A 24,825-nucleotide genomic window follows, 5' to 3' on the forward strand; every position below is an offset into this window, starting at 1 on the left:
TTTGGATGAGAAGACTTCCCAGGAGTACCAGACGATGACATGGAGGCAAGCCATGGCACACTACCTCTGAATGTCTCTTGCCTTAAAAGCCCTACAGGGTCACCATAAGTCAATTGTGGCTTCAAAACAACAACATAAAAAGTGAGCACTGCTGACTTTTTAACAAGTTTCTTGCTCACAATATAGGCATATAAGGCAACAGCTGTATTTTACAGGAACCATACAAGACCCTAACAACTCGTGCAGGGTCCTGAGTACTTGTCGGAACTAAGCTGAGAAATTAAACCCTCTTTCCTCCAGGCAAAACAGCCAATCAGTGCTGCGAGGGAATCACCTGATAGACTCTTAAATAATACAGGACAAACTGAAGTCCTGGAGTAGCCAATTCCTTATCTCCTATTCCCTCTGAAACTTCCATTTTCTCCATGAGAAACTGATCTCTGCCTTTGGAGATCAGCTGTAATTCCATGGGAACTTTAGGCCCTATCTGGAGGCTAATAACTCTACACTAGTACTGTATGGTAAACATTAACATCCTTTTGAAATGAACCCTCTGAGACCATTTCCATACTTAAATATTACCTTGTTTCTTCTGTATATTGGTTTCCCTTTGAATGCCATGAGTTTGCACTAGGTATTCCACATTGAGACTTTTCTCCAAACATTTCTCCTCCACTATCTAGGACATACAGCATGCCACTATCTTGAACATACAGCATGCTTTCCACATCAACTTTGAAGCAGGCTGCATCCTGGCATTCATTTCTCTGTGTGTTTTTGTTGCATGTATATTGAGTTATCATGTTATCACCATATTTTCACTGTAAAAATACAGTATCTTGTCTTCAGTCACCATTTTGTGCACTCCTCATACCCATCCAAAGTACTCCATGACTCACTTGCCCCCTCAAGTTTCCATTGCAAACCCTCTTTTAAATTTGGGGTTTTTAAATGAATGTTTGCATTATAACGCAATAACAAAATGACCACACAAAATCCCCTCCCTGCTCCATTCCCTGGAGGTTGTAAAAACTCTGTGGTATTCCCAGAATTCCGAGAACAAGAAGGATGGAGGGAGGGAAGAGGAAACAACAAACAAGGCAGAAGGGTAGGGCATGGACAAGCAATTAAATGGCAGAACAGCAGGGAAAATACTACAAATTCCAAGGGATTCTCCACTAGTAGGACCCAAATTAGAACCCAACATAAAAATGAAATTTCTGCAACTGAGGAGTCACAAAACACAAGGTAAGTTAGTGCAAAATTAAAATCTGTGGCTCAAAAGGGAAATTTTGGTAGAGAACTGAGCAGAATCTTTGCGGCTTAAAAGAGACACACACGGGAAACATTAATGTAGAAACAGCCTGAGGTATTCAGATGTTGGGTCAAATGTAAATTGCATTACTGGAATTAGAGTCACTTCCATGTCACTTCCATGTGCCTCTGCATTACAACAATCATTGTATTTTACAGGATCCATACAAGACCCTAACAACTCGTGCAGGGTCCGAAGTACTTGCCGGAACTAAGCTGAAAAATTAAATCCTCTTTCCTCCAGGCAAAACAGCCAATCAGTGCTGCGAGGGAATCACTAAGAAACCTTATTCAGGATGATCTGCTCCCAGGATAGGATGGGCAGCTGAAGCTATTTTGGTTCACAGAATTTATTTTGAAAAAATAAATGTGTGCATTGTTGCATAATATGGGTGAAATAAAAACAAACTAGATTGTTGCCATGACATGGGTTACATATACCACTTCAAGTTGTAGCAGTAAAAAAAACCAAGAACAAATCAAACGAAGGTCCTCTTACAATTTCTGGGTACATTCGATTGTCTATCAATGACAAACACACATGGGGGGGATTACTGTAGCGGAAGAAAAACATCTGTTTCCTTAAAACCACACAGAATACTTGCATGAGCTTACATAGAAAACAAACTGTATAAAAATACATATACAAAATTATAGAAATATATTTTCTCTAAGTGGAATGTTTGTGGCAGATTACTGAGAAAAATATACAAATATTTTCTGCAGCAATGCAAGACAAAATTTAATATCATACTCAGTCTCATCTATAGAATGACAGAGATACACAGACTTATGGGACCAGAGGACAAGGGAGGGAACAAGTCGTACAGGACTGAAGAACAGGAGTGGCTGTGCAATACTGGAAATGAATGAGTGAAGGCTGGACGGTTGTGGATATTGGCACCCCACCCCCAAAATGGAAGAAAAATAATTGGCATACAGCAAGCCTTGAATTTTATGGACTAAATTACTGAACTCAGTAGTCAGATGGTCAACTGAGCTTCTAATTAGTATTTAAATAATAATAATAATAAGTTAAGCAGTGATGGTTTACAGAAGATGAGGTACTAAAAAAATATTAAAATTGTTTGTAAGACAAAGGAGAATACTGAAGATTAGTGGGGAAGGGGAAATCCCATTTTCTCCCCATTCCCAGTTCAGGCTTCCCTCCTTTGGGTTCCAGATCACTACCCCCCTGTCCCATTTTAGCTCCTGTCTTTCCCCTTCCAATTATTGACTGCCGCTAGCCTCTCCACCACTTCTCGCTCTGGCCTTGTCCCCCACCTCACTTCCTCCTGCTGGTGGTCAGCCACCTCCTTGCCCTCCCAGGCACCATGATGTCACAAGTCATGTTGAATTATTAATGCAACTGAAACTGAATGGCTGCCTGAACTTTTCTTACTTTGGTATCTGTGCAGGTGAGGGGGGAGCCCCAGATCAATTTTTTTTTAAACAATTGAACTTTTTTTCCAATTTTTTTACAAATTTATTTGTAAACTTGTGGAGACCCCCACCACCGCCAGTTTTATGGAACTCGAAAGCTAACTGTAGCTTGCCTTGTTGGACAGCTATGCCTATATCGTAATCTTGCTAGCTACAGACTCCATAGTATATACTTTTCTGTTTGATCTTCAAGCTAGTTAAGCTAGACAGCTGGAAACATTTTGCACAAATCCAAAATTGATTAAAACTGTCAGAATTTAAATGCAACATTTTATATTATGAAGTCTTTTTAACATTTTACCTATTAAATCATATTTTGATGGATACTTTAAAATCTTAGGTTTTTATGGATTTTATTAAGACAGTAATGAATTTTGAGTCCTAACTTTTTAGATAAATTTTTACAGTGTCTTATTTAAATAAAATAATCTGACACTATCCATAAATGGGAAGCTGATAAAAATTCAAATGATGCCAATGTAAATATTAAAAAATTAAGCATATGTAAAATGTAAACACTAATCTGAATTGGGAGAAAATCTCTGACAGTCCTTCCCCATCATTAAATTGATTTCAGGTCCAATGTGAGACCACTTAATTCTACCTAAATCAAAGGAAATGAGGATACAATTCACATAACTGCTTTGGAGATTCACCTTTCAATCATTGCAGGATGGCTTTGAATTGAGTTGATGCACATATGATTTGTCCATGATACACACAACTGGCCAGCATGTCACTTAATCCTCATACATCATTGCATGCATGTTGGAATTTTGTGCTTTTGGTGATTGGTCACAGAACTGGTGTGACATATGACCATTCATTCTACAAACACCAATATAAGCCTGCTCACAGTGCTAATTCTCTCCATGTGATTGTGAGCACAAAGCAGCAGTACATAATGACATGAAGAAAAGTTAGGGTGAGAGTCATATATGTAGGGAACTAATTCTGTTCCATGGCCACAGCCCCTTTCTTCCCCAGCACAGAGATTCTGGTCATGTACAACCTGGTTTACATAAGCCTTGCTTTGTGCACCCATGTCCACAATCGCATGAACGATTTCTTTGGTGTGGCCTGGACTTTTTGTCAACTGGTTTTGTGGTTCAAGCTATTTGTATTCAATCTGTAATTACTGTATTGTATTGGAGTCCAGAGGGAGGATTTATTCTCCCCAAGTCCCATAATAGGAAAGCAAATACATCAAGGTGTGGGGATAAAGTTGGCACTGAAAAAAAATTAGTTACAATAATGAATTAAATATAGTCTTTGAATGCTTATAAATAGTAATTAGTAGTAAGACACTGGACATCATTTGCTACATGTTACATAAGGTGCATAAGAAGAACAGACATTAAAAGTTCTGCTCTAGCAGTAGTCTGGACTATTACAGTCCAGGTTATGGCTGAGCTATAAAATTTTGTATGTGAGTATGTAATAGTAGTAATTGTAATAGCAGTAGTAGTAACCTTGGAAGGGCACTCCGTGTGCAGTGTTTCCAATCTATACCTTCCATAGTTCTTAGATTACAAAATGGCCAGCTGGGCGTGCACCCTGGATTTATTCACAGTCTCTCAGAGGCTATTCTACAAAATGGGCTGAAATACTGTCAGCCAACAAAAATAAGAGTCCAATAGCACCTTTAAGACCAACAAAGATTTATTCAAGGCATGAGCTTTCGAGTGCCTTGAATAAATATATTCACGGCTTGAATAAATCTTTGTTGGTCTTAAAGGTGCTATGGGACTCTTTTGTTTGTGTTACTTCAGAGCAACACGGCTACCCACTTGCATCTTGCCAGCCAGTAGGGGGAAACAGTACGACATTAAGAACAAAATTTGAATCCAGTAGTACCTCTGAGACTCAAACTTTGTTCAACTGCTTACTATAAGTCAGCTGTGTCTCGATGGCACCTTCCACCGTCACAAATCTGTTTGTAAACCTATAGAAGAGCATTATTTTCCTTAATTTCTGTTGAAATATCCCCCCCATACTGTGGATTATATCATTGGTACTTACTTTTAAATTCTTTATGCCACTTTACGATAACCCTTCCTTTAAAGTGGGTGAATCTTTTGCCATGCTAATCATACTGACCTTTTCCTTACTGATTTTTTTCCTTGTAATTATTTTTGTGATAGGCATCTTCTTAAACAACAAATCTGAAAATACTCATAGTTTACCAGCATCTGACACACTCAGACAATTGTCTCTAAGCAAGTGAATACAGATGAGAGCACGAGATAGGAAAAGGGCTACTCTTCAGATGTGCCCATCACCCTTGCAAATGCACAAGAACCCAAGAAGATTGAAAACTGCGGCTTGAATCTTGTAATATGCAGATATAACTGAAAAGTACTGCTGCAAACTATCCCCCTCCTAAACATTTCTTCCATAGATCAATAGACCCTTAAGAACTAGACCAGTTCAAAGTGGGCATCTGTTCCAAGCCAATGTCTTCATATACTTTTTCTCTCCTGACATTAGAGGAAGCCAATATGGTCTGCAAAAACCACCTGATTTTAAGTATCTGAAGGATATCATATTACATGATACATTGGTTGATTCTTCCTCTATGTATGTATGTGAGAGAGAGACCATGTGAGTGCAACATAACACAACTCTGCTAAAGAAAATGCCACGGGGGAAAAAATTAAAATTGATTTCTACCTAAATTACATTTACCACCAGAAGACTTACAAATTCTTTTATAGTGTTCCATGGCCAGACACCCGCAATCCTTAGAATTATAATTCACCAGATTTCTTCAGTTTGATGCCTTCATTGCTTCAGTGCTCCTGGGCTTTGCTCTCCCCCTTTTGTTCTGTGCAGCATTTCTGTCTTGGCGAATCAGTGGAGCAGAAAGGTGTGGATGTAGATTTGCCTTTCAATCCATTCAATAAAATGGGAGACATTGCTGTAAACTCCAGGTCCCAAAACTTTGGAAAAGCAGACAGAGCCCCAAGAAGTTAAGCCAAACAATGTCCAACGCCCGGCAGGCTGTTCACACACCAGGGGTCCTCCGCTGTCGCCCTACAATAACATGCAGATGATTTGGTTACTCTTGCTAAGAGAGCCGCTCAGTCAGCTGAATCTGATCTCAGGAAGTAACAGAATAAGTGTGGTTGGTGGAGGGAGTGGGGGCACATGTCATTGAACGGGAGCTGTCCTCCCTATATCATTTAAGAAGACTTTCTTGTGATACATCTTGACTCATCACTTGCCTGGATTTTCACTCAGAAGCAGTGTGGCCATAAGTCACCAGTCCCATCTGATACTGCAGATGAAACTCCCCCACCCCCAGCACAGCACCAAACAGGTCACTGACACCATCTCATAGTAAAGGTAAAGGTATCCCCTGTGCAAGCACTGGGTCATGTCTGACCCTTGGGGTGATGCCCTCTAGCGTTTTCATGGCAGTCTCAATACAGGTTGGCCTTGCCAGTGCCTTCACCAGTCATTACCATTTACCCCCCAGCACGCTGGGTACTTATTTCACCGACCTCGGAAGGATGGAAGGCTGAGTCAACCTTGAGCCGGCTGCTGGGATTGAACTCCCAGCCTCATGGGTAGAGCTTTCAGACTGCATGTCTGCTGCCTTACCACTCTGCGCCACAAGAGGCTCTAACACTATCTCATACTGATAATCAAAAAAATGAGCTGGCTGTTTTTGTCTACCAACATGTAAAGTTGGTTGGACTGGGACTTTCTCAAAAGACTATATCAAACCAGGGGTGTGAGAGAGTTTCAAAGGAAGGGAAAATCTGAAAAGTGAACTACCCAGGCACAATGTCTTGTCCCTCCAAAATCCTGCTCCAGTTTGGCTACCAAGCAGGAACAAAACTTCTGTGAGGAAGCAACCTGACTCAACACTGGGCCAAATTTAGGTAGCACAGTGATACCCTACATTTCTAAATTACCTGTGAGGGTAGGGTTCTGTGAAAACAATAAGATTTCCTTGTATTGCTTCTCTTAAACTGGCTTACCATGCAGGAGTCCACAGTGCCAGACTCATAACCTGCACATAACATCCTGGTGGTGATGGTCTTCATATCGAAGTATGACTGACACTGTTCCAAGGAAATAATGCGGACTTCTCCCTCTTGAAGTTTGAAAGGCACTAAAGAGAGGGGGGGAAATGTGACCTCTATCAAACAATTTACACTATGCATAAATACAGTCATCATAACCATGTTGCTTCGTTGTATAAAGTAGAGTGCTGTTCACTTTGATATAAAGTAAAGGTAAAGGTATCCCCTGTGCAAGCACCGAGTCATGTCTGACCCTTGGGGTGATGCCCTCCAGCATTTTCATGGCAGACTCAATACGGGGTGGTTTGCCAGTACCTTCCCCAGTCATTACCGTTTACCCCCCAGCAAGCTGGGTACTCATTTTACCGACCTCGGAAGGATGGAAGGATGAGTCAACCTTGAGCCGGCTGCTTGGATTGAACTCCCAGCCTCATGGGCAGAGCTTCAGACTGCATGTCTGCTGCCTTACCACTCTGCGCCACAAGAGGCTCTAAGAGTAGTAAGTATGGCTACCAAAAACCTGATTTCACAGAGCTACTAACAGCTGCCATCACATGTAGAAATTTCAAGTCCAAAGTTGACTCAAGACCTTTTGCCATGCCATGTATTTGTACTCCACAATCCACAAAGTGACCCACGGATCCGTTTCCCCCTCAATGCCATTGATATTGGAATGCAGCTCTTAGCTCTCACAGGAATCTGAATAATGTGCTCTTTTGTATTGTTCCAGAAGATTCGAGGGTGCAGTTTTCAGTTTTCACATACAATATGAGAGCTGCATTTGGTGGAGGAACACCTTTCAGATTGGACAGATTCCTTGAACCGGCTGTTGACTACTGACCCTGACCAGATGCAGAACAGTGCAGGCGATGACTATTATTTTCAGCCATATAGAAGTAGATTTCAGCCATAATGCTGTGGTCTGAAGTGACCCCTTGTTAAACGCCAAATGAGAGTGTCATAATTCAACTTAGCATGTTGGTTTATAGTGAAAATAATCATCAGAGCAACTCTGAGTTCCCTCACAATAATTTCCAACAAAACATGCTTTAAACTACTTGCCTCTCCATGATACAAATGTGAGAAGCCACTGACTTTTGTAAGAGACAAGTAATTATACAGCATTGTCAGGATTCAAAGAAAAGGGATGTATTGTATGGAAGAGATGCCGCTTTGTTTCTTTCTGCAATATCAGTTCCTATTGCTAAGACTGCCAAAGTGCCGTTCAGGTTTCAAAACAGAATTAACCTTTGGCAACTGTATATATTGGGGCTAAAGCAGAAAGGAACATCCAGCTGTGTATGCGTTTCTCTCTCAAACACAGATCCCTTCTTGTTTCCTAAGACATGTCCAAACATGCAATGAAGTGGAAAGTGTCAACAAGTTTTGACAGTGGCTGGTGAGAATTTCATATGCTCAAGTATTTAACAATGCACAGGACAGGTTCACTGCTAGTGCCCGAGACAGAAGATTTCCTCTAAAGCTAGATAACTGACAGTGGCAGAAGGAAGGTAAATAGATTTGGGGAAGAATCTGGAAAACATTCATCTTACTTTTGTTGCCCATGTGTCCCCAGCCAGTGATGTAGCAATAGGTATCTGGCTCAACTAACTGCTCCCTGCTGGGTAGGCAGACTGGCCTAACATAGCTTGTCTCGTTGATGTCTTCATTAAGTTCCACAATGCTGATATCATAGTCCACCACAGCTCGGTTATACCGGGGGTGCAGAATAATTGTCTTCACCATGCGGGTTTGCATGAAGATGGAAGGGTGATCCAAGTTGTTGATGCCAAAAACCACTTCCCATACAGCAGGGTTTTCTCTCCTTGTGAAAAAGTAATAAGATATGGAGATGGTTTAGTTCTGCATGAAGAGCAACTTGGGCAGATCTTTTGTAAACTCACAGGCATTCAAGTCTTTCAAAAGAAGGGTATTTCCCTTAAAATACCTTTTTAAAATAGTAATAACCAGATAGGTTTAGTATAGCCAAGTTGGTCTGAAGTAGCAGAACGAAAATTGAGTCCACTGGCACCTTTAAAACAAACAAAGTTTTAGTCTAGGTGTGAGCTTTCATGTGCATGCACACTTCCTCAGACAATGAAATAGTCCTTATATCTGCACTGTGATGTTTCCTATTTCATTATCTAAGGAAGAGTACATGCACACGAAAGCTCACACCTAGAATAAAACTATGTTGGTCTTAAATGTGCCATTGGACTCAGATTTTGTTCTAGTAATAACCTGGTTCTGGGTAGTTTAGCAGCTGTGATAAAATTTTAGATTAAGATTATTCCACTTAATTATTAAACTTTTAAAATCAGAGTTCATTAGGGTTCTTCAGCTGTGTGATGCTTATATATGTTTTATGCCTAATAGACAGCGAATAATTATTAAGAAATTTTGTTCCCCGAGTCAAAATTTGAACTGAATGTCAATACAACATCTCTGCCAAAGCAGTCCATCAGTCAGTCAATCAGCTGGTCAGTTTTCATTTACGGCCCACTGACATGTCCAAAGTACATTAAAAACAGATAAAGAAACGCACATAAAATTAATTCTCTACATAAAAACGCTCCACACATCATTTGCCACAATATATCTAACAGTTAAAAGGTTAGGATCTGAAGTTAGATTTACAGTGGACATTATCTCAGCCAGTATTTTCATTGCAGAACACAGAAACTTTGCCACTGGTTTCTTGCAGCGGGGCAGCATTCCCCACTGCTTCCCATGAATTAACGGGGGGGGGGGGAAATAACCCAGTGCACATAGCCCGCCCAGGACAGAAATGGTCCACTGCGTCTCATCGAAGTGGCTGCAGGGGGCAGGAAGGTTTCACTGCACGAAGGAGGGATAGTATCATCTATTCCACCAAGTACACGAAAAAAACTCTCCATTTAGCTCCGCAGCACCACAAAGTGCTGTTGACAAAACAGGGCATTCTGTATCCCTGCTGGGACACCATAGGCTGAGCGAGGAGCTGGGCCTGGAAGGCCCAGTTCTTCCCTAGCCCAACATAGCCACCAATGGTGCCCGTGTTAGAAATCAGCATTCCCTTAATGTGGGGCATTGGAATCACTAAAGCAGGCCAGGGCCAGGATGGGGCCAGGCTGGCAGTGATGTCATGCATAAGCAAGGATTTGCCTCACTGTCATGCATGCACTGACCTGGCCTTTTCCCCCCATGCATAATCGGTCATTCAGTAGTTCTTTGGCCAACCACTGCACATGAGATTTTGAGATTCTACAAGATTCTATTTTCCTTAGAGAAAGGAAGCACACTTTTAAATTTCCTGAGACATCTAAACTTAATCTAAAATTTAGGAGCATGTACACAAGGCTATAGGATGGAACCATAACAAAAACAAGATGTTTATAGAATAATAATTTTTTTTCATAGTTACTTCCTGTAGCCCTGCATTCACACCCCTGATTTTGAAAATATATAGATTAATAACATATATATAGATTAATATAGATTAATATAGAATATAGATTAATAACAGCCTAAATAATAGACACTAGCTTATTTATGACACTTGCATCCCATCTTTTCTCCAAGAAACTCAGGTTAGTCTGAACAGTGTCATCTCATTTTATCTTCATAACAAATGCTTGGTAGGCTGAACTGACAGAGAGAGTGATATGCCCAAGACCATCAGGTAAGCTTTGTAGTTGAATTCAGGTCCAGAGCTCTTGCCACTATGTTATTCTGACTCCTACACTTTCTCTCTCTCAAAAAAAAATCTGCAGCTTTCTACTGACCTTTTAAATTAAAAAAAGAATTAAACACTGCAAAACTCATGAGAAATGATGTAACCCTTTTCATACACATGAGAAAAGGGCCTGTATTGTTTATTCGGTAACAGTCTAGCCATTATTTTTCTGTAAACTGAACAACACTTGTTACATTTCATGATTGAAAGGCTAAGCAATATTGAAGAGCTATATAAACACAGTTAGATGCTTCTCACTTTTTGTATGTGACCAGATTGGAATCGATCTGATGCAGCTGTGACCAGGCAAATGAACTGTCTATCAGAGTTTCTGTAACCTCTTATTATTTTTAACTGGAAGATTACAGAAAATTTAAGCAGAATAAGTGGCCATGTCAATGGTTTTATAAAACGTGTGCGATACAGAAAACTGAGATAAAAGTATTAATGAATCACTTTGTCCCTCAATAAGTAGCACTGCATTTGTAATGCCTTCAAAGGGCTTCATTGCATCAAAAAACCTATTAATTATTAACTTTAATAATGTGATGTCCAAAGGCTGGCCTTTCAAGGACAAAGATACTTTAATTCCAACTAAATGACCATGGCCTACAGTGAAATCCAAAACAGAGTTACACCCTTCTAAACCCATTGACTTCAATGGACTAAGAAGGGTATGGTGCTGTTTAGGATTGCACTGCCAGCCTATTATTTTTCCTAAGTAGCCTCATTTGTTTTCATTATTAATATTATTCTTATAAAAATAATAAAAATATCATTGTTGTTCTTAACGCTAATAATATATATATTTTTGAAAAGCAGAGATGGGTTGCCATTAGAGATTGTCTACATATCAGCATTCACCTAACCCCCTACAACAGGGGTAGTCAACCTGTGGTCCTCCAGATGTTCATGGACTACAATTCCCATGAGCCCCTGCCAGCCAATGCTGGCAGGGGCTCATGGGAATTGTAGTCCATGAACATCTGGAGGACCACAGGTTGACTACCCCTGCCCTACAAGACTCTCATAGGGCACCATGATGATCAAGGTAAACCAGCTGAAACTCTCAACTCCAAGTGGTGTGTTCTTCTAACCATTGCAGAGATCATTCACTACAACAAGGTATATATTACCAGCATCCACGATATCTGTAATGTGCACTCCAGCCCATGGACCAACTAACTACTATGTAACTTCTGTTTGGGAATTATTTCTCCTACTTCAGTTCTTATACTATTAGTAAGGCATTCTCAGCACCACTCACCCCTCAAAGCAGTGTGCCACTGTCAATACCCATTTTCTCCCAATGAGAACACACCCACAAATGTGCCCACTTGGCTCGCTTTGCAAGGAGCACTGCCATGGCCATCGTCCAGGGCGACTGGTCCTGCCACCAAGGATCCTCTTGCTCAAACGTGCTGCAGGGCGGCGCCCACAATCTATTAAGGAACATATAAAACATTTTGCCAATAAGTAACCATGTATCCAATGCGACTCATAGTTTTTGAGAGACCGGTGCCAGCTCCAAAATTTCTCACAAGAATAGCAAATTGCACACCCAGGAAATACAAAGGCATTCAATCAATCGATCGATCAATCAAACTTTATTACAGTTGTTCAGACCCAGTTATATGAAGTCAATACATAAGAGACCAAAAGAATTTAGTCATTTAATGTAATACAATTTAAAACAGATTATAAAATAGAACTTAAAATTATGCTACTTTAGAGCATCAGATTTTTATTGCAGCGGCACAAAACTTATCCAGCTGAGTTGTCACCTGGGGGGACTCATCACTTGCAGCCTCTTTGCTCGATCTACATCATGATGTTCTGGCAACTTTTTAAGGAGAGGTTCAATCAAGTTGCTACGAATGTCTACATAAGCAGGGTAGTGGAACAATATGTGCTCTCTTGTATCAATTTCGCCACTCCCACAAAAACATTGTCTCAGTGTAAGGGAAATGTTCTTATAGCGACCCTCTACAAGAGCTGAAGGCATTCTACTTAAATAAAGATTTTTTACTCCCTGGTTGAAAAAAGAATTGTAATATTTACATTGTATTTATAACTGTATTGATCTCTGATGAAGATGTTTTAGAGCAAAATGTTTTAGGCCCAAGTCTTTTGTACTTATGGTGTACATGTTTTACTGACATTTGTGTGTGACCTATAGGAAAAAGTGTACACACACTAACTTCAAAACCCATTCTTAGGTTCCCTTGAAAGGGTCCCCTCGACTGGCCCCGGACAGGCAGCTTAAGGTGGCTTTGGGCTGCAGCTCACAGCCGGATCAAGTGGGGCAGGCGGGGGCTGGCCAGCTCGTTAGCAGGCCTGGGACAGAGCTCCTTAGCAGGCAGTCAGCAGACCTGGAGCCCTCATTAGCAGGCCCAGCCTAGCAGGCCAAAAGGCCCTCATAAGCAGGCCCTCCACCATGACCATTTGCCCAGGGCCCTCTCCTCTTACCTGCTGTTGGCTCCAGGCACTGAGGCACATCTGAGAGCAAATAGACTAGAGTCCAGGGATGGAGGGGGGGGAGCTGCAGTGGCAAGGCCAATCAGGGCAAAGCTGTCTGCACCCTAATTGGCCCTATTCCAACTTTGACAGCCAGACACATTCCACCCCCAGGCTGTTTCACAAATATATAGAGGAACCATGGATAAGGATATGTCTCTCAGCATTGAGGGATCCTGTTATTTTGGTTGGGGACAGAATCTAGAGTTGTACAGGCTATTTGGCTTGTGTCAATGACCTTGTCAAATTCTCATTCCTTTTCCAAGTATGGATGTATACAGCACTCTAGCTGCACTTTATGTCCCACTTCCAATCTCTACTCCTTGAATAGATCTGTGAATATTCTGAAGAGTTTTTTTTTAATTGGCAAACAAATGATTCATCAGGAATATATGCCAGACAGTTGAAGAAAAACAATATAAAAAAGCAAGGTGGGCACACTGCCTCAAGTATGAAGCCAGAGTTGAAGAGCATGCTAGGATTTTATTATTCTCCTTTACAGGCGTAGAATGTGTGAGGGGCGGGAAGGGAACCTATAAATATACCTGTTACTAGGTACATCTTCCTTTGCTGCCAGTTTTGATAATCCTAGTTTTGGTACTACTCCAAGCAGCTACAATAGACTTATTGTTAATTCTTTCTAGGCATAGGGTGCATTGAAATATCTGTCTCATCCACTGCTTTGTAGTTCAATAAATGATGCCTCCTACCTTCTTTGGTGCACAGAAGGGAAATCACGCTGTTGCTTCTGCATGGCAACCTTGAACAGAAAAACTAGATTTTATGAGAGATAATCCCTTAGCTCAGATGGCACTGCTGCTTAATACATACACTGCTGAATCATTGACTGCTGAATATCTCACATGAGGCACCAGTTGTCTTCTACTCTCATTAAATAATCCCTTGGGGGCTGGAGTTTGTGTTTCATTTACAACTCCAAATACAGGATGTTGGGACAGTTTCTGTTGCCATAACAGGCTGTACTGAAATAATTCTAGCTAATCATTTGAACACCTTGTGCAAAAAGGGAATATTTGCTGCCCGGCAATAGTTGTCTAATTCCTTTAGATCCAAGGATGGCTTGATCAAGACTGTCTCCATCAAAAGTTACTAGTACTACCCTCTAATTTAAATATCTGTTCCACTTAATATTTTTGGTAAGGTCTTGGAAGAGGAGCGGGTCTCATGGCTTAAGTGCCACTCAGTGCTTAACACCCACTCAGAGCATCCGCCTTTTCCTCCAGCTGGCTTGTCTGTCTGTCCGGTGGTCAGCCAACTGCCTTCCATCCCCCACTCACGACAACCCCTCCTCGTTCCACTTCCCTCTGAGGCTTGGAGGCTGCATGAGAGCTGCCCCTGCCAGTGAGTCCCATAACAGCTGCCTGTAGCCTTTCCAGGTCCTGCGGGGAGGCTATCCACAGAGTTCTTCCACTCCACCCCCGTAAACTAGCACCCATTGAATTCCTGAATGTAACAGGATTGGCCCCTAGTGTACTTAACAGTTTCTTTACCAACACAATCCTCCAATATCACTCCTTGGATCACAAGGACAGTGCAACATGTTACCTTCACTACATTTCCTTTAAATGTGATTTAGAACCTAAAATCAGGGCATTCACAGTCAACAAAGATTACATGTGCTGAATGAGCACATTGATTCCTAGCCAAAACTATGTGCAATTTCCCTAAACCCAAAGTTAACTGAAAACATAGGATATAGTAGTGAAATGGAAAATCAGATTAAATTATAAAACCATGTACAGACAACTTGTATTTAACTGTACATACGAGGCATTAGTGTTGCCTATATTATTTGTAAACAGCGTTCGCTGTTTAAATAAAAGGTTAAGCCCTAAGTGGGCGAAGAGTGGGTGGGGCTAGTCCGGGTGAGGGGCCAATCAGAAGGCGCGAAGCCAGAGCTCTGCCCAGAAGCTGCACCGACCGCCATGAGGAGGCAGTTAGTCCAGACATTGGCTTGCCACCGGGGAAAGGGGGTATGCTCGGAGGCCTCCGGAGAAGCCGCGGTGCCAGATATGCTGGCAGGCTGCGCCGGCAAGGGAGGGGGGAGCCCTTCTTAGAAACAGGCTTTGAATCTAGTATTATTAATAATAATGATAATAATAACTGTACATACCCAGCACTAGTTACCTATAGAAACGTAAAGCATTGCACACTTGCAACTCCACAGATAGAAGTGGTTGGAAGAGCACATTCCCATCCTCATCACAATGAGAATAGAAATGTATACCTCCACCTGTATCTAAATGCAGGTCATACTGGATGCCTCCTGTCTGAATGCGCTCTGCAAAATGGATACGTAGCTGCATCCAGCCAAACTCCACAGGTCTAGCATTGGAATCTGCATGCAAGGGCTGCTCTCACATGGGGAACGGCCATGCTGGGAGTAAGCATATAGAGTACAGCACTGGAAAGTTCTCAGTCTCTTACCCTGCGACTAAAAGGGAATGGACTGTTGATACATTTTTGGTCTCCCATTCGGACTGCAGATTCAACCAGTTCTTGTGATGTAGCCGTTCATACTGTGGTACAATTTCTGTCACAGGCGGCCCACTGAAACAAACACAAATCCAAGATAACTCAGTACACTTACTTTTGTGAAAACTTGGAAATCATGGGAGAGAGTTTCAACTGGCCGGGAAAACTGCTTACTCTGAAGCTGCACTCTAAGAATATCTACCTCAAAACTCTTTACCATCTGTACAGTTCTCCACACATGCAGCATTTCAGCATCAGATCAGGAGCCCACAGCGCTGGTAAGCAGTGCTTTTCAGCTTTGCTCTTCCCATGTGGAAGATTTTTCTGTGACCTTCATGTGATGGTAAGTACCATCTAAATCTGCTCTTTATATCCTACTTGTAGAGATACTTTGGGGAAAGATTTTGCCACGGCTGGACCAGATAGTTTTTTGTTATGTTACTGGTGAGAAAGTGTCAGATTTCTGGAAGAAGGAAATAGAGTGGGAAGTGGAAACTGCAAACTTTTTCTCTAGTGGCCCAAAGCATAGCTCCTGTTACTTTACATCTGTCAAATTCATTCTTGTTTCTATTATATTGTTAACCATCACATTCAACGTCTGCCTCTTGTGAATTCATTCTTGCCTGATCCATTATGTATCTGTCAATGTAATTCCCACTGTTTTTTCATAAGACATTGTCAAGAGTGTTCACAGAGTGAAAGATCCCCCCACTTTCGAGTTCATCAAAGGAAGATGACGCTGAAATCAGAAGTCTCTTTTAAAAGGCTCAAAAGTAAATATTCAGACCTGGCAAGTTAAAATTTTCTTTCTGTTTTTGAAGTACTCTGCTATAAAGCTGCTCATGCAAATGCTTCATCAAAAAAAGGCCACCAGTTCATCAGGTATTAACATTTCATAAAGTTATGTATTCACTCACTGCACTCACCCCTCTCACTGAATGAGATGCCATCTTTAAAAGCCTTGTTTTTTTAAAATAAGCTTTGGTAATGCAAGAAGCGAAGCTGAACTTACAGTGGAGTAAAACATAATATCTCACGAGAAGTTATTCCCACCCATCCTTTCCAAAATCCAAAATCATGACATTATAAAAAGGTCATCTAGTAAGGTCCAATGAAAGAAAAGAAAAAGGGGTGCTTATAACAATTCATAAGGGTACGTTTTCACTAACTTTTTCATTCTTGTACATAATTTAAAATTGCCCACATTCACAAAACTTTAGTATGCACACAGAAAAAAATGTATCCTTTGGCAATATTTGAAAAAATTTAAAGGGGGAGGTATTTCCCTAAAATTACATTAAAATCTTCACAATTCAACATAATAACTTTTCTATCTAATTCACTGTTCAACCAAACATTTATTGCCCTCTTTACTGCAGTCCCCATGGCACAGGACTTTTGTGCATTCAGATCCTGTTGTTACCAGCAGGACCTTTTTTGTGATCAAAGGGGGAACCCCTGCCTTTCTCTATCAACAGCAGAAATGCTGGATGAATCCAACTCACTATGCTGCTCAATGAACAGTTATATATTTTCCCTGTTTTGGCTTCAGCAAGTCCTCTTGTCTATGTTTGGTACATTGCGTTTCAAGGCATACATCTAAGACATTCTAAGGAGGCCCTTAAATTGTCTTAGATGGACACCTTGAAAAGTAATTTTCTCTGACAATAGCAAGTATTTGGAGGAAAAAAATGGAAAATATTTCAATTTATTATGCCAACCCAAAAGAAATTCTTAGTGGTAGACCCGCTTTAGTTCCTCCAAACACATCAGCTGCCATATAGAGGATGGGGCAAAGTTGTTGACGAGAACCAATTAATTCAAAAGAAATTCCATCTAAAGTTCATGACAGAGTGGTTTCTCAGTGGTCGAGGGGATAAATTGATTTATTAGTTGCCGCCATCTTTTAGTTTAATAATTTTAATAATGTAATTGGGGTATTTAAGGGGTTTTATTGTATTTTACTCTTTTATTGTGTAAACCGCCATGAACCCAAATGGGAATGGCAGTATATAAATTTAAGTGATGAATGAATGAATGAATGAATGAATGAATGAATGAATGAATGAATGAATGAATGAATAGGCTTTCTCAGAAGGTGGTGGGTTCTCCATCTTTGGAAATTTTTAAACAGAGGCTGGATAGCCATCTGACGGAGAGGCTGATTCTGTGAAGGTTCAAGGGGGTGGCAGGTTACAGCTGATGAGCAATAGGGTTGTGAGTGTCCTGCATATTGCAGGGGGTTGGACTAGATGACCCAGGAGATCCCTTCCAACTCTATGATTCTAGAAGCACTCTGAAGCCAGAGTAGAGTAGATTCCAAGTTTAACAGCAGAAGGTAATGAAGAGAAAATGTTATAAAACTCATCTGTGGTCCTGTTGTGATCTTCTCAGTAATTTCCCCTAGTTATTTCAAATTTTCCTTGTTCCTTAAAACCTTTCCTTCTTGCAGCAAGCTCATAATTCACTCATCATTCAGAGTGGCTTTTTCTCAAGTAAATGTGCACAGGACTGCAGCCAAAACCATGCTGAAGGCATCCAGCCTCATAAAATACAGGTTAAATACTCAATTGTTTTGAGGCATAAGGAAGAAAACTGAAGCTATCTATTTCTCAGGAAGAAAATTTTCTTTGTTAGATTATAGTAGAGTAGAGTATAGCAGTTGACTCCAAGTGCTTCTGTTAATGTGGCAAAATGAAAATCCACACACAGTTCTGAAATCAGAGAGTTCATAGAAAATTCAGTTGCACTAAGCTAGGAGACAGAAGAGGGAAAGATTATGAAAACTTCATAGATTCAACCAACTGTATCAACAACTATTGCCATTCTCAGAAAATTTAGCAGTGCTACAAACTACTGACCTTACCCTAAACCCATTTGTCTGCACGCTAAATGGCTTAAATTTTCTTCCCATTCATCAGCGCATACGTGGTAACTGGTAGCTGACCTGTGAACAGTCAGAAACATCAAGGAGCTCATGTTTTTAGACACAGTCACTGTGAAGGAAGAAAAGGAAAATGCATTTTTAATATGCTAAAAGGAACAGCTTGCACTTTGGGTTCTATTACTTTCCCCACTACTTGGTTTCCTAACACTAGAAAAAGGCAGATCATAATAAATGAGCTACCTTCATTGAACACCATTGTAGGTAGACACCAAGGACCAATTCACCACAGTCTAAATGTGATAAATGACAAATTGCTTGCACTCATCAGGATGATGCACTGATCCCATTTAGACAACCCAGTTATGCCACCATGACCTCCTTCACTCTAGCCTTCAAATGGTAGCTTGGCTGACAGCTTGCAGTAACTAAGAGAGGGACGCCAAATCTTCTTGCCTCCCAGATACCTGGGCTGTTCAAAGCTGTCCCAAAAGAGGTCCACAAGACAGAACCACTTGTCACTAAATTAGAGCTCCAGTCCAATCCTTTATTTGTTTGTTTATTTGTTTGTTTGTTGTTTGCATTTCTACACCACTTCCCCTTGTGGCTCAGGGTGGCTTACAATAGAAGTTTGTTGCTCACAGTTTGAGTGATGCTGGTACATAACAGAGAACACAGTTTGAGACTTATAGCATTTAACATAGCAATACAAGGAATATATCAATAGTTTGCATTTAAGATTTTGAACACAATAACACTTTATAATCATAAACCGTGTAACTTAACCATTGGATTTATAGTGGCAGGGTCAGGAGTCACCCTATGACTGAGTCTGTTGGGCATTGCTGGTAGTTGATAGGGGGCTTCTGGGATGGTGTTGTTCTGTTGGCCTCAACCAAAGTCTTGGTGAAAGAACTCCATTTTGCATGCCATGCAGAATTGTTTCAATTCTGGCAGGGCCCTGATCTCCTCTGGGAACTCGTTCCACCAAGTGGGAGGCAGGACGGAGAAAGCCCTGGCTCTGGTTGAGGCGAGACGTGCTTCCTAGGTACATATTTCTAGGTACATATAAAACATGTTGTATACCCTACAATCTAGTCAAAGATACTGTGTGTCTTCTTACGTATCACCATAAGGATAAAACACCAATATGTCTGAACTTATGGGCTGGTATCCACCAGAGTTTTTCTAGAAGTGGAATGATTCCTGCCTATGGAATGCAAAATTCTCACCCTTCATGCTGAAGCCCAAAATGCTCCACACAAATGTTGCCCCTGGAAGATGGAGGGCATGCAGATAGGAGAGGGCATGTTGAGAGGCCTTTTCACCGCAGTGTGGCGAGAAAGGCAAAAAAACTGCACTTCACAGGTAGAAATACTTCCACCCACAGAAAGGTCCTAGTGCATCCAAGACACAAGATCTCCTCATATGAGCTCATATGAACTAAAGTGCCATCATAGATCTGCTCAGCAGCTCTCTTTGGCTAGTCAATATAGCAACAGGTGGGCCTTTTTCTTTTTCATTTGTGGCTCCTCACCCTTATCAAATGGCCTATCAGAGAAGGCATCGCAGGTAAGCTTTTCACAGGGCATGCAAAGCTAACTCATTTTACATCATCTTAACCACTGGCTCTTAAATAAAGTTGAAAGAGCCATTTGGGTGGTGCTGTCCGGGTCTCAGCTCTGCCTTCCGGGTCTGTCTGGGCCTAGGAATCCAGAGGCAGCGGGCCAATCTTGATGCACCCAGCAAAGATGGCCACGTCCAGATTGGGCCAGCCCCTGGGGTGCCTGCCTCCATCAGGTGAGTACCAGCTGCTCGCCCAGCCTCCGAGGCAGAAGGTTCCTCGCCGGCGAGGACACTGCTTGCCCGTCTCGCACACTTCCCCGTTCCTCCGCCGTGACCACAGCAGCCAGTGACAGAGCGCCGGCAGCTCCTGAGATGTGCCACTGCCGGGGGGGGGTCCTCTCTGACACCTTGGAGCCCCTGGCTGGCCAGCCAGTGCCTCGGTCCCTCTCCGATGTGCTCTCCAGCGACTTGTGCCACCAACCATTGTCTTCCGCCACCGCTGGAGCCACACACTGCCTCTGGTGCCGAGCTGTTCTGGCTGCTCCTGCCACCGTCTGCCACCTGCCCACGGTGGCACTCACTATACAGGCCAGGTGGCCATGATGCATGTGGGGGCCGCTGCGGTCACGCTCCTCGCCCCGCTGGCCCCTGGTGCCTGCATCATGGGTGCCCGCAAGATGACCTGCCCAACGCCAGCGGAGGCAGCAAGGGCCCATACCTGCCCCTGTCCCTTCTACAGATGCCAACATGAGGAGTAGCTGCTGCCCGCATACCTCCCCACCGCCACAAGGACACCCGCTCAGCAGGACGCCCTGCATCCTCCAATCCCCTGCTTCCTGCCTTAACTGCCTTTTCCGCCACAACCTCCCCCGAGGCCGCCACAAACTCCCAGGTAGGCCTCTGCCCCTGCGTGCCTGCCATCTGCTCCCCGCCCCTCTAGTGGTCTGCCTCCTGCCCCCAGCCGCCTGGCCGCTATCACCCGCTGTATTTTTCCTACAGCAGGCTTTAAAGCTAGTTTTGATTATATTTTTCTTATTTATAATGTTATTTTTAATTTGTTTTAAAACAGTTTATAACTGGTTGGAAGATGCCCTGAACACTGGGAGAGTTTGGGAGAGTTTGACTTAAATCAGCCTTTCTCACCATTGAGAAACTCCTGATACATTCTTCAGGCTTCAAGAAATCCCAGAAGTGACGCAATCATGCAGAATATGGTTGAGAAGCCTAGCCGTGGACACACCAACCCAGGGCCCTCCCCTTCCCACCTCCTCTAGGCCCATCATTGGCCATTTTGGGAGGGGGGTTGACATGACCATATAAGATCGTATCACCGGATAAATGTTTAATAAAATTTAAAAAATATATTTAGAATTAGTTAACTCTCATTCATTCAGGAAACACTTCCAGGGACATCAAGAAATGCCAGGGTTTCATGAAACCCTGTTTTAATTTGTTTTGTTTGATTGATTGACTAATTTCTATACCACCATCCCAGCAAGGAAATAAATAAATAATGAAATAATTTTTTATTTCTCTACTGCCCTTTCCTGCTGTGCTCAGGGTGATTCACAACAATATATCTAATGACTGAAAGAAGACAATAGCAAGCACTTCACCAAAAACTCATGGCCCACGAGACCCATAAACCCGGTCTGAAGAATGATCCATTTCCTTTCTTTGAAACCACTATATCTTTCTGTCTTTTTCCAGAGACGTGTAGCAACATGGGGTCAATATTGTTGTGCAGTATATATTAGAAGGAAATAAGTCTTCAATTTTTTCCCTGTCCTTTACATTTTTAAAAAGTCACATATACCATTCCCAACACACTACAAGAATAGCTAGCTTTCAAAATCCTTCTCCGCTCCTTATTTAGTTCAGTTGATGAGTTATTTATTCATAGTGACTTTCCCAGCCTTATGAATAAAGATTATTTGTTTTCTGTAAACTGCTGGACAGACATCTAGCTTATATTAAAAATAATTTACTCAGCATCTGACTACTTGATAATACAGCAGAGTCCTTATGCAAAGGGGAGAAAATTTGTGTTGGTTTCAATAGTTTCCTGCACACAAAGAGTTCAATTATCTTCTGCTGAAAAAATGAAATATGGACCATGACAACCCTCTTGGTTTTCTCCAATATTATATTAATATATAGCATGTGTGGAACTTTTATTTGGGCTTCTGACTGCTTGGTTGTTGATGCTTTCTTCACTCTAAGAGCTTTCTGTCTCTGCTTCAACACATCATACAGAAAAGTGTTTATTTGAACTTATGCATTCAAATTCCCATCTATAAGGAGGGGGAGGGATATCTACCATACAGAGTTTTTACATCTTTCTTCGTGAATTTCCATAACCAGCCAAATACTTCAGTTAAAATTACTCCAGCAATTCCCACTTTTTGTTGATGTTTGAAAGCCTCACATTATAGATTCTAGAAAATTCTCCCACTGCTAAAACTTACCACAGTTCCATTCATCTGATTTGTCTGCACAGTCTATCTTCCCATCACACCACGTACTACGGGGCACACAGTCATGGTTGGCACAAGCAAGCTCATCCTTTTTGCAAAATGCTGTCATGAAAAATGCAAAATATAAGGAAATAAGATTTAAGGAAGAGGAAGAGTTCTGACAAAGATCCACAGTTAAGTTGTGAAAAGAAGTCTTTCTTAAAGGAAGTCATCAGCTGAAGTACAAGCAGACCTCTATACTATAGTACTTGCTTAATTGGAAGCTAGTGATGACTACTGAGTTTCTTTAGGCAGCAGCAAAATTTCAGTCCATTCATATAATCAAGTCTTATTTAACAGTGCCTAGAATTGCTACAATCTCTGTTTTATTTACATGACCAAGAAGTAATTCACATGAGAGACAGTGAGCAAACAGCAGGAGAAAAAAATCTTCTGAATATTTAGGATACCTTTAGGATATCTGCATCAACTTGCAATTATTGTCTAAATTTAGTTTCTATTGTTTATGATCCATTGACCTAAATAATGCAGTCCATCAGCTGCCTAAATTAACAATTCAATGCAATCAGATTGTGATTTGGCAGTGATCCAAGAAAGCAAGAAACAGTGTATAGCAAAAAAATCCTTTCTGATATAATAGTTGTACAAATAACATTCATAGAATCATAGAATCATAGAGCTGGAAGGGGCCATACAGGCCATCTAGTCCAACCCCCTGCTCAACGCAGAATCAGCCCAAAGCATCCTAAAGCATGCAAGAATTAATATATTCAAATTAATATATGTAGAAACATTTGGATATTCTTGGTGTAGTGGTTAGGAGTGCAGACTTCTAATCTGGCGAGCTGGGTTCGATTCTGCACTCCCCCACATGCAGCCAGCTGGGTGACCTTGGGCTCACCACGGTGCTGATAAAGCTGCTCTGACCAAGCAGTGATATCAGGGCTCTCTCAGAACGTTTATGCACTGGGAACTTCACTGCCCCAGTTCTCATGCAAGAGCACAGATTGGAGGCGGATGAGGTGCACCGGGCCAAATGCTCTCCCGTGTGGGTGCAGGAAGAGGTGGGGCAACCTGCCACAACTAGAACTCCAGCCTGCAACCCAGCATGAAACCTCCAGTGCATAAACAGTCTCAGCCTCACCTACCTTACAGGGTGTCTGTTGTGGGGAGAGAAAGGGAAGGTGACTGTAAGTCGCTTTGAGACTCCTTCAGGTAGAGAAAAGTGGCATATAAGAACCATCTCTTCTTCTTCTTCTATATAAATGAGTGCTGAAACCTCAGAGTACTTCAGCAAGAACACTAAGTGAAACCAAACTATGAGAGAATTTACAGAATTCAAATTCTAGCCAATATATCTTTTGTATTTTATTTGCTTCATATCCTAATTCAAACATCCTAGTGAAATAACACCAACTACAACAGGAACAAATACCAAAATCATGGGGAAATTAATATTTTAAAGAAACTGGGTTTTAAATATTTTATCAGTGCTCTCCTTAAAGACCATTTCTGTACTGGGAACCTCACTGCCTCAGCTCTCATGCGGGAGCACAAATCCGGAGCAGACAAGGTACACTGGGCCAAATGTTCCCCCATGAGGGAGTAGGAAGAGGCAGGGCAACTTGCCCCAACTCAAACTCCAGCCTGCAGTCCAGCACAAAGTCTCCAATGTGGAAATGGTCCTTGTATTCCTTTTTTCACTTATCCTATTGTTTATTTTTGTATTTATAACCTGCCCTTCCCCGGAGGCTCAGGGCGGTTTAAAGGATTAAAAAATACATTTAAAATTAAATAATAAGCTTTTAAAATCTTTAAAAATCAATAATCAAATGTGAAATAATTAAACCAGTTGATTCAAAGCCACCTGCTTCCCCAAGTGAAAAAAGAGGGGGAGGAATCATAAAATATTTGCTCAGATGGAATTTAGCTGGATGAATTATCAATTTTGGGGAGGGAGGAATGCCAATATCTATGCAGCCCAACATGAAACCTCCAGTGGACAAACTGTCTCAGCCTCACCTACCTTACAGGGTTTCTGTTGTGGGGAGAGGAAAGGGAAGGCGACTGTAAGCCGCTTTGAGACTCCTTCTGGTAGAGAAAAGCAGTATATTAGAACCAACTCTTCTTCTTCAGTAATATCAGGGCTCTCTCAGCCTCACCTACCTCACAGGGTGTCTGTTGTGGGGAGAGGAAAGGGAAGGCAAATGTAAGCCGCTTTGAGACTCCTTCAGATAGAGAAAAGCGGCATATAAGAACCAACTCCTTCTGTTCTGATTGAGTAGTAATATCAGGGCTCTCTCAGCCTCACCAACCTCACAAGGTGTCTGTTGTGGGGAGAGAAAGGGAAGGTGACTGTAAGCCGCTTTGAGACTCCTT

At 41.7% G+C, this 24,825-nt stretch overlaps 1 protein-coding gene across 6 annotated transcripts in view; it reads right to left on the bottom strand.

Moving 5' to 3' along the window:
- Nucleotides 1-1,648: 1,648 nt before the first annotated feature.
- Nucleotides 1,649-24,825, bottom strand: part of CORIN (corin, serine peptidase) — a 111,459-nt gene continuing 88,282 nt past the window's right edge. For all 6 annotated transcript variants that reach the window (XM_077301903.1, XM_077301900.1, XM_077301901.1 and 3 more), the window contains exons 15-22: nt 22,438-22,548; nt 18,386-18,515; nt 15,472-15,594; nt 13,734-13,783; nt 11,774-11,948; nt 8,345-8,616; nt 6,747-6,880; nt 1,649-5,793 (exon numbers count right to left, since the gene is read on the bottom strand). In XM_077301903.1, the coding sequence (XP_077158018.1) occupies nt 5,611-5,793; nt 6,747-6,880; nt 8,345-8,616; nt 11,774-11,948; nt 13,734-13,783; nt 15,472-15,594; nt 18,386-18,515; nt 22,438-22,548 (1,178 nt within the window). In that variant the 3' untranslated portion in view covers nt 1,649-5,610. The remainder of the gene's footprint in view (nt 5,794-6,746; nt 6,881-8,344; nt 8,617-11,773; nt 11,949-13,733; nt 13,784-15,471; nt 15,595-18,385; nt 18,516-22,437; nt 22,549-24,825) is intronic.

The sequence above is a fragment of the Paroedura picta genome, chromosome 10, assembly GCF_049243985.1.
Source record: "Paroedura picta isolate Pp20150507F chromosome 10, Ppicta_v3.0, whole genome shotgun sequence".
Classification (NCBI taxonomy): Eukaryota; Metazoa; Chordata; class Lepidosauria; order Squamata; family Gekkonidae; genus Paroedura; species Paroedura picta.